At 41.6% G+C, this 18396-nt stretch overlaps 1 protein-coding gene across 1 annotated transcript in view; it reads right to left on the bottom strand.

Annotated features, from left to right (window-relative positions):
• The window catches only part of LOC136836677 (dehydrogenase/reductase SDR family member 13-like), a 156777-nt gene that overhangs the window by 21030 nt on the left and 117351 nt on the right, over positions 1-18396 (bottom strand). Inside the window, exons 5-6 of the mRNA XM_067101151.1 lie at positions 9965-10069; positions 8506-8736 (exon numbers count right to left, since the gene is read on the bottom strand). Of these exons, the coding sequence (XP_066957252.1) occupies positions 8506-8736; positions 9965-10069 (336 nt within the window). The remainder of the gene's footprint in view (positions 1-8505; positions 8737-9964; positions 10070-18396) is intronic.

Here is an 18396-nt window from a genome sequence, read left to right as displayed (position 1 = left end):
AAAGTGCAGATGGACAGATGAAGCCGGCACAATAGTTTTCTTTCCAGAAAACTAAAAATTGAAGAGTAATTACATTACTACTTAAACTGTTGACAAATACAGTACTATATACTTCAAAACCATTGTCATAGTCAGGGACACCCAATGATGATATGGACAGAGAGGTTGTAGGAATAGGCGAGCACATGACAAATCAGTCATTGTGGGTTTGGACAAAAGGTAGTTAGATTATTCCGGTGTTGCAAGTACCTGTATAAACTGACTGCTTGCCTGTGAATTTCCTTCACTGATGGTGATTCACTGTAAACAGCATGAAGCCCTATCATGTGCACTACACATGAAAACTGCTCAGCAATGTTACATATTACAAAGGCTTTTTTCCTGAATATCAAGATAGATACAAGAACAAGAATGCTATTTTCATCATCCTATGGCATGGCAAGGCCAGCCATGGATATAAAAATGCAGCTGGAGAAAGCTGTATCTTACGGCTATGATCACTGATGAAGCCCAGAAGGAAGAGTGGTACAGTATCTTGGTATCAGGGAACAACAGTTATGAACACATCAGGAGACTTAGAGCATTCATCATACCAGCTCTCAATGAATAGGGAAGAAACTAATGCCTGGGTGGTAGCTGATAAGGTTCTCATTAACAAATTTGATGAATGTTAAGGAAATGATTAAAGCAGTTACATGAGAAAAATGAGGGATGCCAATAGTGAACTAAGCAATCCTAAGCCTAACACTACATGGACGGAAGCTGAGAAAGGAATCACAACTTTTCACTTCATATTAGCAATCAATTTTCCCATCAGTGGATTTGATTGATTGATTATAGTCACAAAAAATGGCACCACAAAATCTAGGTTATTGACACTGTAATAAATTAAAAAGAAACTAAAAAATTAATAAATAAATAACTTTAAAAGTAATTCCACAAGACAACTATCTAAACAAATGTCTATCTATATCTATATCTATATACATATGTTATAAATATTACACCTCTATTGCAAGAATCCATAAGGGGAGAATTCCTGTGGATCAGATAGACTAGGACCCAAGGATGGGGCTACTGACTATCCTACAAGAGGAGAGTTTTGGGAGGGGCTTTTGGAAAAGGTCAACGCAGGCACTAGACATTTAGAACGAAACGGACATCCAAATGATAGTTAGCCTTTATGCCCCCAGTGACTTACAACTCTAACAGGTAGTGCTTGAGTTACGATAATTCGCCTTACAATAATTCAATTTTGCGATGGGGTTAGCAATTAATACTGATATGACAATATTTAGAAAATATCTTTAAATTTAGCGTGGGCACAGGCAGCAGCATGCAATCAGGCAGCGAGAGAGACCAAATTACAATTGACCTACTTCTTATCCTCTATCTCTTTATCCCATCTAGTTAAAAAAGTAAATGAGAATGATAAAAGTACTGTTAGTGACGTTATACTCTTGCATAAATGTGTACAGCCATAAACAACCGAATGAGAAACTGCTATTTTGCTAATAACCGAATCTGATAACAGCTGTTTCATTTGTATTTCAACCAACGTACAGTAGTAAACAATTACAGTAGTTATGTTACAAATGACATTGAGTAGAATAGGACCGATATATTTTTACATTATACCCTTACTCGCTATGGAGAAAAGACCGGCAAGGAAATACACTGCTAAATTTAAGCTGCAAGTTGTAGCTGAAGCTGAGAAAACAATGTTTAGGCTGCTAATGACTATAAACTGTTGTGCATTGGGAACACGGATGGACCTCAACTGTAAATAAAATTGGAGAGAAAAGTATTTTAATCAAAACTACTGGGCATGAAATATTACTGCTGTTTTCATTTTGATAAAAGATAAATATGTAAAGCTCCTATTATGAAGAAATCAAGTGAAAATAGCAAATGGAATCTTGATTTTTTTACACAAAAACATGCCCCCAGCAGCCAACGTCATCTATTAACGAAAAAACTAGCTATATTAATTTCACAATGAGACGTATTTAAGTTATATTTCGACTTATAAACACTTCGTATAACGAAAAATAACCTTGTCCCATATAAATAATCTAACTAGAAGCAAAAAAAGCACTGAACCAAGTTAAATACTGTAAAATAAACTTACCACGTAATATATTTCCAAACCAAAACACTGATCGCTATGATCGCCATTTATAATACAAAAGCGATATGAGAATACATACAATACTATTGCATACAGTGAAGTAAAGCATAACTTTTTAAAAGATCCATGGAAAAGATGCATATTCGTTATGTTGATGTTTGTATGTTGCGATATTAATATGTGAATATAGAGTACAGCATAATGTAGGCTAGGCTACCATATATGTATATGATATACAGTAAACCCCCGTATTCGCGGGGGATGCGTAACTCGCCCCCCCCCGCGAATAGCTAGAATCTGCGAATACTTAAAACCCCTCTAAAAACACTTAGAACTGGTCCTACTTCACATACATACATTTCCATTCAATTTCCCTTTGCTCTGTACTGGAGCACAGGGTTTCAGTGCAATAACATTAGGTTCCTTTGATTTTTCCAGACATAGGGTGTCTCTGGAGGTTGCAGCAGTTGTCAACTGTGCCATAACAGTGCCACCAAGGGGTCCAGAGTTACTCAATTATTTAATTCTACTTGTCATAAAGGATTGCATAAAAAAAAGGAAAATTAAATCTGAAAACCTTAAAAAGATATCATCAGCTTTCACAGAGTTTATTCTTCCACCAATGGCACAAGTGAGAGCCGACTCCCAAATGTCCACGTCTCCCTACCCTACCCCACAGGGGATGGCACAGGGGACGGCACAACAAGTTTAGAGTGGACCAAGTGTAAGTTAATCCCACTTGCTAGGACCGAGGGTCTTACAAGAATACAATCATCCACACCCTAATCATATCATGGGCAAACTGGATATAATGCAGAGTCCTATCCCCAGAACCAGACCCCCCTGGAACCCGTGACCCAGCCCTAAGGAATAGTTCCGCCCTTGAGCTGTCAATCTGGTATCTCTCAGGTCCAAACATTATCAGGTGGTTGGTCATCCTGCCACAGTTCCCACTATTTAGCTTTGCCACAGTTCCTGCTATTTAGCTTTGGATATGAACCTAGTCCCAGCTGTAATATCATTTCCTATTTATCAGGTCCAATAAATTTTAGCAAAAGTGGAAAGTTCCACAAAAATTAATCCAAAGAAATATATAATCATATATGGGACTCTTGGACTCAAACCCAGGAACAAATTCCTGGGGTTCAAAGGCCCCCACACCATGTCAAGGTGCTCTTAAGTCGAGGAGGCCCATGAGTGGAAGAAAGTTAAACAAGCCAACTGAGTTTATGCTTCAACCTCTTGCTTACATACTCCTACAGCCCCTCTCCCCCTACAATAAGTGAATGTCTCCCAAGACTCTGGTTATGAAAAACATTTGTTTATAGTAAATAAAGGAATGCGAATGTAATTTGTGTTAATCATATAACATCAGCTAGTCAATAAATACTCGGCAGTATACATAGCAAGTGTAAAAACTGCAAATTACGGATAATTTGTATTTGTCCTGGATCTAGATACTTCAAGTCTCTTATAAGGGGTTACCTTTAGCAAAAGCTTATCTGTTGGTTGATAATAGGTAACAATGTAGTTAACTAGCAGCAAGTAAGAGAGGGGTGGGGGAAGGGGGGACCACCAACTCACTTACCAGTCACTTATTCCTTCAGCAACAGGGACAAAAGCAGGGGTGGTTAAGAAGTGGGATTATGACAAGATTTCCGGTTTATATATTTAGTTATACTGTAAATTATCTTGAATTTGCAATCTGTTGCAAAGATAATTTGCCTTAAATGGAGATTCCCTCCTTAGATGGGAGGTACTGTCAGAGGAACTAGACTGGCAGTGTTTGTCTACCCAAAAATGGCAGCTTTCTGGTCATGTGCATGAGCAAGGAAAGGATGTCTCCTGTAACCATCTTTATAACCTAGCTTAAGTGATGTAAAGGATGACAAAGACCTGTGCCATGTTTGACTTTAACCTCAACTCAACGAAAATTTACAGACCTGATTTCCTGTGTAGTTGATTCTTTGATTTATTGTAGTTGATTCTTTGATTTATATATTTGAGGCAAACATGCTAAGCACTGGGGCAACTAAGGTCATTCAGCATTCAAGATTTCCTGTATGGGACAGGAAGCCCAAATTGGATGGTAGCATACTATTGCAGACTGCAGATAATACTTCATCCCTTATTTAAAGTGAGATTGAAGTAGTCATGTATCAACTAAAAATATGTCAAGAGATAGCAGCTCTGATGTGAATTAACCTGCAACTTATCCATCCAGTGAGAATACACCTGTCAGCTGCTGAGTAGAAGATACGTAAAAGGAGAGAAATAGTCACCTTCCACTCCACCAACCTTACCAGCATACACCTTAAGTGGGAAGCTATTCTGTTCTTGTAGAGCTTAAGCAGTTGACATGTTGAGCCATCAAGACAGGTCCTACAAAGAAATTATCTAAGAACTCATGGGCAGCATCCCACAAGCAGAAAGAGGTAAGGGTGTTCTGACAAAAACACCTGCCCTCCGTACCAATGCCACCTGAGTGCTACTATTGGAACAGTGCCCCTGACCTGAGTCCTTGCCCAGAGTATAGAGTAGTCAACCTCTCCTGAAGGTTCAAGGAGGTAATCCCTGGAGCATTGGAAGTAACCTCCCAACACATCCCAAGGTACAGCTCTGAGGAGCAGAACATCAGGAGTGTCCTGTTTAGCCCCTGTAGGAAACTGAGCCATAACCAGTGGTCCCAACAACTAAACAGCTTCTCTGCCACATGCAGGAGCAGGGACCACTCCATCCCCATGGCCTGCATCTAGTGAAAGTCCAACAGCCATGGAAGCATCTGGTTCACATTTTGACAGCATGACAAGCTACCTACTCTTGCACCTTCCCTGCAATCTACTGAGAGAGAGAGAGAGAGAGAGAGAGAGAGAGAGAGAGAGAGAGAGAGAGAGAGAGAGAGAGAGAGAGAGAGAGAGAGAGAGAGAGAGAGAGAGAGAATCCCCCACCTTGCTTGCTGAATTTTGTCACTACAGTCGTAGTGTTGCTGATCAACAATACAGCGATCCATCACATGATCCCAGAATGCTTGTAGTTCAATAAGCAGTGAGGAAATGTGATAATGTTGAGATACCAGTGAGAATCATCATAAGTCCCTACTCCCAAAACAATAAAGCTATCCAAGCATGCATCCCATCCCACCTTCAATGCAACCAAGAACACAAGCATCACTGGAGAGGGGACAAGAAGAGTTCAAAAGGATTTCCACAGTTTTCGGTCTTCTAACTGCCACAAAAGATTGTCCTTCACTCCTCAGCCAGAGGGCACAAAAGGTGTTGAAGGACTAGAAGCCCATGAACAGTTGTGCTTCAGACACCACAGAAGTAAATGCAGATGTACATGGCTGAGGAAAAGTCTTTCCAGAAACTACAGGTGACCATGAATGATTTGCCATAGCTGGTCAAGTTGCTCCTGCCAGGGCAGAAACTGTGTTAACACCTCCCTGAACTTGCTTCACCAAGAGCCCTTGGGAAGGACTCTAAACTGCTACCGAGTCTGTTACCATTCAAAGGGATTTCCATACGATGCTTAGGCAGAAGATCCAACTTCCCAAAGTTCATCACAATACCTAGATCAAAATAAAGGAGAGAAGCCAATCCTGATTCTTCAGCAACCGTTCCTCAGACCATGCCAGGATTAACCAATTCTCAAGATAATGCAACAAATGGATCCTAAGCAAATAAAAATAAGCCGACATCCATATGAACACCCAATACACAGTCTCCAGTCCAAAGCATACAGCCTTGAGCTACGAGGCTGTCCTATTGCAAACAAAGCACAGGTACTTCAGTGTCCTACTAGATGGGTGTCTGAACATACACATCCTTTAGTTCTATCAAGAAACTGCTCTCTCTAATTGAAGAAAAAACTAAAAAGACTTCCATTCTGAACAGACTTTGACAAACAACAACTTGTTCAGTGATGAGAGGTCTATGACTAGTCTCCAGCCTCCAATTACCTGTTCCACCAAAAGAGCACTGATTTCATGCACTTCTTTCTCCAGTACTGTTTGCAACTCAGCACACAGCACAGAAGATCTGGATGATCCTGGAGAATGAGTTGTAAATTGCATCTGTCCTAAACGCAGTAGTCTATCCATCCTAAAGAACATAAGACTACAACAGACCTCCTGCCTGTCATCCTGCAACTTGCAGAAGAGGCACAACTTACGTCAATGGGAAAGGAAGGCTACTTACTTCAGAGTTCTCCTCCTCCTCCTCCCCTCCCCTTAAATCCTTTCTAGGACAAGGCCTGGGAAGAAGACTGAAAGGGCCAGAGCAACTGCTAGCACTTCCCTGAGGATGAATACCTGATGAGGATTTGAAATAGGTCTTTTTATTTTTCCTAAGCCATATGTCACTGGCATAACTACCCCCGAAAGTTAGTTACATTACCATTTGTAGTTCCCAATGGAAATCAGAAGGAAACTCCAAGGTGGATATTCGAGTACCGAGCAACAGTCTTCTGTTTCTCCATCACCATCTCCACCTTGCTCTTCCAAAAGAAGAGGTACCCAGCACCAATACATTTCAGAGAGATCTTGGCCAAAACCTGTTTGGAAAAGACGTAAGAACACCAGCAGGTACATGGACAGTTCTGAAAGAAAATCTTCTTCCTCCAAACACCAAAGACCTACTTAGCTCAGAATTTTTTTTCCTCTACAAGACACAGAAGCAAAGTCAATTATGTTGAGACAGGGAACAAACCCATGGAAACTGACTCCATGGCTCCTGCTTTGGCAGCAGAGAAAGAAATCCCTTCTGCACAGAGCCAATCGAAGGGAAGGTTGTTCGTCACTCCCCTGAATACTCAATCCACCAATAAGGACAGGATTTGCCATTCTCACAGGTGAACATCTCCAGTCTCAACCTACTGTCTACAGGAAGGGTGGTCTATCTGGAATCAGATATTCCACTTCCTTCAGTGCACTGAAAACTGGCAGTGACAAGGCAGATGAAAAGATTGTTGGGCCTTCCTTGCAAAACCAAAAATGTGCTCAACAAAGAACACTAGATGTCAAGGAGTAACCCCTGATCACTTTCCAAAGGCCATTCTGCACACACACTGAGCTCAGTGACACTGTGAAAGTGCCTCTATAACTCTGCCTCCATGGGTTTTGCAGGCAAGGAACCTCAGGTCCACCAGAATCCAACTCCGACCAAAAAAGACCATCAACTGAAGCAGGATTAGAAGACATGGCAGCCCAACCCTACATCTGCAATGACAATTCTGACAGTGTCTAGAGCAAGCCCCACCCGTAGAACTAGTGGTTGAAGACAATGTTACTTTAAGATTTGAGCTATACAGACAAATCATACATCCTGGTCCCACTACATGATCAAGGCAAGTAGGAGCATGCACTGCCTGTCCCATGTGAAACAGTACTGAGTGGTGAACGAGCCCTGCACACTCCAACATGGTTCCAAGCACGGGGGAAAGCCATGTTCATGCCAGTTCAGGGAACTGTCATGACCACATCCCATGATGTGCCTGTCTAGCTCGAACTCTTCCCTGTGTGACTGGAAAAGCACCAGCATGGGGAGAGTCAGGGTTGGCCAACCCATCCCTAAAAACCTATACAAGTGATCAAGAGTAACTGACAATGTGCACCAGGGACCATGTTCCAGTGGAACCATACAGCACTGACTGGTCACGAGCAAACTTGTGAGCCAATCCACCTCCAGCACCCACAATCACCTGCCACCAAGAACTGGAGCTGGGATCAACCTCACTCTCAAGAAAGCAATGGCCACCAGAAGACCCCTAAGCCTTCTTGCTGAGGATGCCTTCCAGGGAAGATGGGGAAGAAAAGGCAGTGTGAAGAGGTACAGAAGGAGGAAGACTACAGGGAGGAATGCAAGGCATAGCAACCCCTCTTAACTTTTATGAACACTGGTTTACCGGACTTCCCCCAGGCCCACCGTGGGGGAGTTTAGGCAGTACTGTAGTCTTAAAAAGGAGAGTAATGGGAGCTGCCAGAACAGCAGCCATAACAAAAGGAACAGCAACAGTGGTGTCTGGGAGCTATAAATCTTGAATCCAAAAGAAGACTTGTCTAAATTTATAAAATCCTTCAATCATTACCATGCATGGTTGCATAAAAATCTTAATTATAAAATGGCAACACTTCAATGCATGGAACTGTACAAACAACTTTTACGATATTTCCTAAAACCTTTCTTTACTGTATACATAAGCTGAAGTATTGCTCGTCCTTACAAATAAGGAATAAGGATAGGTTAACTAAATTATCCATGAATTGCACAGACCTACAAAAGCAAAACTTTAAAATGTCTTTTTGATTTTGTTCTTCCAATACTAAGAAAAAAAATTAATTAGTCTACTGCAACATCAGCACAAATCTACCAACCTACCTGGAACCTCTTTAGAAAGATGATCAGCATACATATGAACTGCCAATTTTGAGATACCATAAAGCTTAACATGATCACTGAACTCCTTTAATTCTTCTACTTTGGTGCAATCAAAGTTTTTCACATCCTCAGTCGACACCAAACGGTGTGCTTCAGATGACACAAACACAGCATGTGAGGATGGAGTATTTTTGAGGATATGTTTTAATTTTGATGTCAGCATATATACACCTGAAAATTAGAACCATAAATTCAGAAACAAAACTGAAACTAAATTGAAAAAACTTGACTTTTCATCAAAAAATAAAATTTTAAATTCATTTCATACAATGAGAATGGACGCAATTTTGGTAAAAGCTACTATTAAGAATTTTCCTTTGCCAAAAGTAAAATGCATCATTATACATCTGCTACATCAAAACTACACAGCAATGTGCAGTCTTAACATAAATGATTACTTATGATAACTGGGTACCAGCAAATCCTCAGTTAGGATTGAGAATAATTATATGTAGTCATGGTAAATTCAAAGAAACACAACACTGAAGCCCACCCAGCTTATTTTACTAAATTACTCCTAAGGGGTTTGGTATTTTCAGCAGTTTCCAAAAGTTAATGAATTTTCACATACTCATTACAAAAAATTCCTAAATTGAACTGTCTTAAGGCCAGCAAGTTATTAATTCTAATTTCAAAATAAAGTACTGTCTGTTAAGACATTCCTAGTACTGTACTGTTTTTCAAATTTTGAAACCTTAGGTAATAATGGGTGGAAACCCTCACATCTAAATATAAAAATCACCCAGTGAGTACATTTTACAAAGGGGAACAAAATAATAAAAGTATCTGATACTATAGTTAGAAACAAGAAATAAGATTTAGGAAAAAAACTGCTAGTAGTGTAGGTACTTAACTAACACCAATCAAATAATACATTTTATTTCTGATGGAAATTTCGATTATTTACTTAGATGCACTAACAATCTGAAATTTTAAGTTCTAGACCCAACATTGGCTCCATAACTATTTCTATCCTTACAGAACCGACCACACTTATTCATAAAACTGTACTGTTAAAAGTGAAGGAAGACAGTTCAGTTGGAGGCAACTCTTACAACAACTGTCAACAAAACTGGATTCTTTATAACAATTACAGAAATGAGTCTGTAGTTTCAAACTGTTAGGTAAGAAGAGTGCAATAGTCTCAAACTGTTTAAATAAGAAGAGTGCAATGGCATCAAATGTATTCAGTTTTCTATTAAGAGATCCAGGGATTTTGTATACCTTAATCTCAAATTTTTTAAACCCTTCTTATTTTGGGAATTCTCAGATTATGAAAATCACTTTAACACACTAAACAACTATATAACCAAACCCTGCGATATACAAAAGGAGTCAGTCATAAATAATATGTCATTAATTTAATGAGTAAATAAGAAAGAATTCCTGCAAGACTTACCAAGGAAATTGGTTTGGTATGTAATTTCTATGCCATCCTCAGTCAGATGTGACGGATGATGAAATATGCCAGCATTGTTTATGAGCACATCCAGTCTTTTCTCTCCTTTAAGATAAAATTTCAAGTTACCATACATATTTTCTTCACTAAACCGCCATGCCAATAATGTTTACCCAAAATACCTCTACCATTATCCGCAAAATTATACCTGCATATTCTCCTCGTGCAGTAATAAAAAGTTACAATAACACTAAACCAGATTACTACATCTTGATTTAACATCAAATAAAGTCACTGGGTCAAAGTTCTTCACTCTTCACATAAGAAAATTTTTAAATAGTTATCTTTCCATAGCCTCCTATTTGTAAAAAGCAGATCCCACCAAGATATTTAATTTGGGAAAAAAAAAACCTATGGAAATATCACCTCACCTTTGTTGGTTGTACAATGCTTCAAATTTCAGTTTTTAACATTTCTATATCCTTAAATTCAATTGCAATTTTTCCAAATAAACAGACCTTGCAGGGAGTTATAAGTCTGATACAAGCAACACTAATATTGCACCCACATATAGGCATCTTTCTTATCAATGTTACTACTGCTCATCATTCACTACTGCTGATCATTCAGTTTTCGCATACTTCTAAACATGAAGTCTCAAGGTTATCCAATAAACCAAACAAAAGGACACAACTGATTTTCCGTCTGGTGGTATATTCAATAATTTCATTCCTCTTTGCAGTGAAGTAAAACTCAAGGTTTTATTGACTATTTACAAGTTGTTTTCATTTGAGTCAACCACTAAATTTCTCACTATTCAAACATGAAGTTAATCCTATCCGTTACCCTATACTGTACATGCATTCTTCTTTTCCCTAGTAAACCGTACTGGTCATCCAATCTTTCAAAGGAGGAAACATCCTTACAACCAATGTTTAGGTGCTCATTTACATTTAGAAAAGCAGACCACACCTAATTTATTTAGCTTTTACAGGGCTGACTTTTACAGAACTACAATACATACTTGTTTACAATATGCACTTTTGTATTGGCAGTATGAGAACAACATATCCACTGACATTCTTATGAACATTTTGTATTACAGATTTCTAATATATAATTTCTGGATCGGGTCCCGTGTCAGCCAGTGAAAAAGTCCATTCAGCACTTATTTCTAGGTAATTCCGTTGCTAGATACCAGAGAAAGCTAAATGAAATGCTGGAGTTACTACCCCAGAGCGATGAGGCTCCATTAGATGGATGTCGTGTATGGAAAAGGGTGAACTATAAACACAGGAACCTTATCCTATAGAGATCCCAAAGTCAAAGTCCCACAGAGAGGTGTTACAAACCCATGTGCACCACTCTTGAACAGTATACAAATCACCGCTAGCCGCATTCCATTTCAGCAAGCACCTACGGTCACACGTGTTTGTTGTGCTTTTATTTTGTGCTTATTTGCATCATTATGGCATCCTGCATAAGGTCTTTCTTCATCAAAGTTGGTACCAGTGTTAAGTTTTTATTTGAGGTGATTGAGGGCTCCATATTTCCTTTAGTCTAGTAAGGGGTTATAACGCCGTCTCGATCTCCTCCATGACCTCACGTGACCTCCGCGAGGTTAGCGTGCTTGCCGCTTGTTTTTGATCTTTTTCACTGTTCCTCTTCATGTTTAGGATATTTTTCCTATTCGTGACATCTAATTAGTGATTTTGATTGATTAACTTTTGTGTCCCTTTGCTTCGAGTGAGGGCTGTCGTTTAGGCTTCGACTACCCCTCGGGCCTATTAAGCCTTTATCATTTCCTTAACATGCCTTATTTTTGCCCTTCACTTCTCTTAGCTTCTGGGAATTTTATTTTCGTTGGTACTGTTAAGATTATTTGTTTAATCTTTGCCCTTGTGTTCGGATGCATTTGATATTTCTTGATTATTATGGATATTTCTTTTGTTAGAGGCGGCCATTTCCCTTCACGTCCACATCGGGTTGGGTATGGTCCTCCTCTTATATTCATTTTGTTAGTTTTTTATCCATTTATCATGGGTTGGTTGTTAGCTTTTATTACCTTTTCTGGGACGTTAGGCTATTGCCCCCTTTTTCTATGAAAAGGGGGTGGTCGATCATCGTTTTTTCGTTCACATGCCCATAATTGTGTTTTTGTGTACGTTTTTCCAATGTGGCGCTCTCCTTAGTTTTGGCTGGGGTCTTTTCATCTTATGTTTTCCCTTCCCTGTTTGGCTTTTTCAGAGGGCTAAGCCTCTTGTTTAAGCTGAAATAGCAAGGGATGTCGTGTAGCTTCCCTCCCTGTTTTGACTTTTAGGCTTATAAGCCTCTTGGTTGCTGGGATAGCGAGGACATCCACAGCCTACCCTAGTTTTGTCATTTCTTAAGGTTAGTTTCAGTTATTGGTTATGTCGACACACCCTTACCCCTCCCAAGTGCTCTCTCTCCCTTGATTCATTTTCAGTCTCGTTAACTTACCAAGGCTTGGGAGCATTCCTATCCTCTTAGCCTATAGCCTGTGTCCCCTTCCTCTGCATTGTTTGGCCTGCGCTGGTAGTGGTCTCTGACTTTACCAGCCTATAACCCTCCAGGGACTGCTGATGGCAGAGGAGCTTCCTCTCCCGTCCACCATCTTTGGCCTTCTTTGCCTCCTCTCCCCCTTCCGACCATGGAGGTTGTTCCTCTCCCTCTCCTGCTTCTCTCGCGCTTGCTGGGCAGCTGTCTCAGTCAGTGGGCGTGAGACGGGCGCCCGGATTGTGCATTCCCACTCTCTGGTCGGCTTTCACGGTTCTTCCTCCTGGTCTATTCATCCCTCCCTTCCGTCACGTCATCTCCGGTGATGCGTTTAATTATCGACACTCCGGTTTAGTCCTATTCTCGTGGCCAGTTAGTGTTTTCCACCTGACTGTCTTCGTGTCGGACCTTGACATTTCCTTCCTTTAGCTAACCACTGTCTGCTTTTTCTGTTATTCGAGGCCATTCCTTGCTTCCCGCTCCGGCGTTTCTAGTATTTACGGTCTTCCGTTATCGCTAGTTTCAGAATTTCATTCTCAGTTGCCGGAATGCGCTTACTCTGAACAGTTTTAACCTTCCCATTTTATTGTATCCGTCATACTTTACGGCATGTTACTCCGGCTAGTTCCGGTATATTTATTATGTTTATTTTGTATGAGATTTTATTTTAATCCGGTTGCCTTCGGATCATTCTGGCAGGTTTCCACGGTTTAATATATATACTAATGTGTTGCTCCGGCACACTACTCCGGCACCCATGGTGTACTCATAATCTCATACTTTTACAGGTGGTGCGCTGCCAAGAACAGGGTGCTCCGCAGCCCTCCACCAGGCCAGCGGCCACGAAGTTTATCGGTCCCCACTCCCGGGTGTGCGGTCCACGTGGGGATCTCATTGTTTTAACCCTGGCGGATGTGATGTTTGCTATGCTCTTTACGAGCAAGCTATCCGATGATTCGGTAGGGGTTGTCATACATCTTTCTTTTTAGCCAAACTGTATTTTATACTAATTACTGATTTCCCCCTTTCGCAAACCGCAGTAATGTTTTCTTCCGGCAGGCTGACCGCCGTCTCGTGATGCTTCGCTCCAGGCCCTAAAGTCTGGGTTAGCGGCCGCGGACGCAACGTAGGAGCTGCCAATCCCTATACTCTCGAAGGACATTTTGCAATGTCCTTTTTCCCGGCGCTTGATCTCAGCTTCCAGTCACCCGGCGATGTTGCTGCTCGTTGATTGCCGGGATTCGGGAGATGACAGCCCTCCAGACAACGGCCTTGAGCGGTGGCGTTTTCTGAAGACCGCGGCGGATCTTGACTCTTGGCCTTGAATCTCCGAACACTGTCCCGGAGCATCAAGCAGGTAAGGGGGTAAGAGGCAGGTTCTTCACTGTTTAGCTCTCCTTCTTCCACCGTTTCCTCTTTTAAAGGTTTCTATAAATCCTCCTCGCCACATACACGGCGTGTCTGGATCTATTGTCCCAGGTGAAGTCTGTGAGGAAGAAAACCTTACCTACTCAGCAGGTCGATCTGAGGTCCCTCCGGCGGCGGCATCGGCGGCGAGCCCGTTCATCGGCCAGTACAGCCTCCCCTCCGGGATACAAGCAGAGTCTCAGTCGTGCAAGTGGTTCCTCCTCCCTGCTTTTGATACGGACTCTTTCTTGAACTTCTCCTTGAGAGAATCGACGCGAGAGTTGAGAGAATCGGCGTGGGTAGACAGCAAGCTTTCTGGTCTTGCCAATTCTTTTCAATCTCTTTCGAAAAGATGGAGTCACAACAGGAATTCATCCAAGGACTGGCCGACAGCGGATCTCGTTCTAGGCCTCATTCTGTTCTGACCCTTCCACTCCCTCCCTTCGATCTGGGAGTCCTTGGCGTCTGGCCCTTTATGCTCCAGTATGAAGGTACTCTCACCATAGAGGGTTTGGGCACAAGGGGGGTGGAAGAGTTGGAATTCTATCCTCCGGACCTGACATCCCCTACACAGGTTTTGCCAGGCTGAAGGGGGAGGTTTGGAACAGGTCCGATAAAGTCCTAAAGGAGACTGTTATCTATCCTAGGGACCCAAGCCCAGTCGTCTTTGATGAGGACATTTAATGAGTGGCAAGCGAGAGAACACTAAGCTTTACACCAGCAAGGGAGTGTTCACTATGTTCACTCTAAGTGATGTTCTCCTTCCTCCTTGTACTTCGAAAGTGGCCTCTCCTGACTAGTCAGGCATGCTTGGAAGGTAAACCCTCCCTCATCTCCGGAGACGGACCCAACATCTCTCGTCTTTCGGGGCACCGAAGTTCTGGAAGGGGAGCCCTAATACGTTCTGGTGACTCGGCTTGACCCAGACTGCGCTTCGATCTGTTCGGTGAGCAGCTTCTAGATCCGAGTCGCTCTGAAAGCAGAGGCTGATAGTGGATAGGCTCGCCAGGTCTTTGAACTCTTTGACTTTAGCAGAAGCAACTTCTTTGGTCTATAGGAAGATTCTTTGTTCCAGGTCTTGACGAAATCTCTCTTGGCGAGGTTTCAACAAGACCTGTTTGACTTTATGACTGCCGACTGGCCTGCCAGAAGCATATCTTTTCAGCAGCCACAGTTGGCACGAACCAAATAAGCTTTGAAGAGTTCTATCTGGGAGCTAATCTTTCCCATAAGCAAGAAGTTGCGCGAGTCTTATCTGGAGGCGACTAGGGTCAATCAGAGTCTCCGTTCACGTTGGGGTCTGCCCTATAATTGGAAACAGTCTGATCTTGCGGGCCTTCCCAAAGTCCAGCAAGAAATTTAAACATTTCAAACTCCTCCCGGCTCAGTCCTTCGTCCAGGTTCCTTACAAGATCAGCCTCAACCTCTTCCCTTCCAACCTCCGCTCAGTATGTCCTGGTGAACCCGTCACATCAGTCTCTTGCTGCCCACTCCTCGTCTTCTCCCGGCTTTCAATGCTGCATATGAAAGCCAGGGAAGGCCATCTGGGCAGTCAACCAGAGGCAACAGGCCCGTGGCTATGTTAGGGAAGAGGAGCGGGGAAGTTCCCCTCCAGTAAACTTTGTTAAAGGTCCTTCACAAACTCAGGACATTCAAGGGTCAAGTAGCTCTAGTGGCTCCCTACTGGCCAAAGAGCAACTGGTTTCCACTTCTGCTGGAACTGAAACTTCGCCCATCAAATCCCCAGTCCGAAACTAACACAACTAGTACAAACTCAGACTGTGTCAGCTTCCTCAAAAAATTCAAAATGCCCTGGCTTTGTGGACTTTTATGAAATTTGCGGCTCAAAGGGATGCTAATGTTGATCCTGTCAATACCATGTTCTTGGAATCAGATAATGGGTCTCACTCTTCGACAGTATGACTCAGCAGTTAGAAGCTAGCACTCTTTTGAAGAATCTGAGGCTACAGTGTGACCATAAATTTGGCAATCTCCTTTTTTAGGTCACTGTTTGAGAAGGGTTTAGCCTCGGTACTGTTACTACAGTCAAGTCGGCTTTCTGAAAAGTATTTTGTGTCGGCTTCAAATTGACCTCACAGATCCTTACTTTTCTTCCATCCCTAAGGCCTGTGCGACTGAGACCAGTAATCCGTCCACATACGGTTTCCTGGTTTTTGGATGACGATGTTGAAGTTAGCCTCAGATATCGATAATCAGTCTTGTCCCTACCTTTCCTTATTGAGGAAAACGCTGTTCTTAGTTAGCCTAGCTTCGGGTGCTAGAATTTCAGAGCTGTCTACACTATCTAGGGAACCAACCATGTCGACTTCCTTCCATCAGGGGGTTTTGCTGATTCCTCACCCTAAATTCCTAACCAAAAATGAAGATCCGCCAGAATAGGTGGGCCGCTTGGAAAATTCTCCCCATCCTCAAGACCTGTCCTATGTCCGGATTCATACATTGAGGGCTTATTTAGACAGGTCCTCTCACATCTCATCTGGGCCTCTCTTTATCAGGGAAGGGGGGTAATATCTCTATGTCTGCTATTAGACAGCAAATCCTTTACTTCATCAAGCAGGCTAATCCTGACTCAGTCCCAAGAGTTCATGATATTAGAGCTGTGGCCACCTCCATTAACTACTTCCATTACTGTACATGAATTTCATGGATCTTACCAAATACACTGGTTGGAAGTCACCCTTGGTTTTCAAACGTCACTATTTGAAATCCTTAGAAAGCTCTTAAATTCTCAGCAGTCGCGACAGGAACGTTGTCCCTCCCTCTGATACCCTTTCTGGATTCTAGTCAATTCTTCCTCCACTACCTCAGTTATCCCCTTACAGTCATTTCAGTCAGGCGTGCCTTGACTTTATCACCTGACCGTGTTATCTGTATATTTGTCTAATTGACACATTTATGTTATAATATTTTCAATTTTGTATAGTTATTTTGTTTAAGTATATTTTTATATTGTCATGTTAATTTTAAGCTCCCATCAGTTACATTTGTCGTTATTTGTTGTGTGCTAGCCAATTAAAATGTTTTGGTGGACCTTTGGTCTTCTGTTCCTTACATTTTGTTATCTCTTACAGTTTAAGAATGATATTTATTTCTCTGTTAATTTTTCACCGGCTGACATCGACCCGATCCAGAAAAGGGATTTTGACAAAGGAAAATCTATTTCTGGAGAGAGGGACCGATGTCACCGTGACCCACCTCTGTTCTTGTGTTGTCTCCCACCCATAGTAAACATCATTCTGGTGGGGTGTTGCTTTCATGGAATGCGGCTAGCGGTGATTTGTATACTGTTCGCGAGTGGTGCATGGGTTTGTAACGGCACCTCTCTGTGGGACTTTTGACTTTGGGATCTCTATAGGATAAGGTTCCGTGTTTTTATAGTTCACCCTTTTCCATACACGACTCCATCTAATGGAGCTCGCTCTGGGGGTAGTAACTCCAGCATTTCATTTAGCTTTCTCTGGTATCTAGCAACGGAATTACCTAGAAATAAGTGCTGAATGGACTTTTTCACTGGGTGACACGGTCCCCTCTCCAGAAATAGATTTTTCCTTTGTCAAAATCCCTTTTTCAAACTTTCAGTGCTGTGAAACAGCCTAAAACAATCTTTATCCACTGGAAACTGACATATGAATGAAACACACACACACCAATAGTTAGTTGTAATTTTCTTCTATATGAATTTCCTTAAACTATGGTTTACCTGCTGGCAATGGATTCCCTTTACCTTCTTGTGGCTTCTAGTAAGAACTGTACTAAAACTTTCCAGGCCTATGGCTTGATATATCCTCACGCACAAACTACAAGCAACTCTTGTTCCCTGTAAAGCTTCTTACATGACCTACAACTTCATTTTGGATGTGCAGTTTTCATATGAACTCCCGACTACCTACATGTCAAACTGTCTCTTCTCAGACATATTCTATCGCCTTTACGAAAATACTGAAAAGCTTACTTAAAAGTTCAATGTTTGCCTTAATACAGTTATTTCAAAATCAATGGCCGTGTCCACATACTATTAGTACAAACCACAGACAAGCAGACTTATTTTAATCTCTGAACACTTAAATATAACTTTATGAAAATTAATTTTTTTACATTTACATCATGGCAATGGGGCAACCTTGGATTTTTGGTTCTCCCGGTATGGTTGAGTAGTCTGAACGATTTTTAATTTTTCTAAAGGGTTTCACTCCAATCTATGATTTTAATTGTCCAGAGGGAGTAAACGTTCAGCCTTGGTATCTCAATGTGATGCCAACTTCCTTCTGCCCCTCTTTGAAACTTCAACCACTGTCATTGTTTTTGTCCAGCAAATTGTTGGTGACAGTGGAGTTTGTTACTCAAGACTCAGTTTAGTATCCATAAAATGAGAATTGACAGAGGAATTTCGTGTAAGTTAACAACAGTGGAATTTGATATTCAGATACTGATTCAAGACAGTAGACTTAAGCGTTCTGTGTATCTTAGTTTGTCAGAGCATTATTTGA

This window comes from Macrobrachium rosenbergii, chromosome 56 (assembly GCF_040412425.1).
Source record: "Macrobrachium rosenbergii isolate ZJJX-2024 chromosome 56, ASM4041242v1, whole genome shotgun sequence".
NCBI classification, from domain to species: Eukaryota; Metazoa; Arthropoda; class Malacostraca; order Decapoda; family Palaemonidae; genus Macrobrachium; species Macrobrachium rosenbergii.
This window is presented reverse-complemented; position numbering and strand designations above follow the sequence as displayed.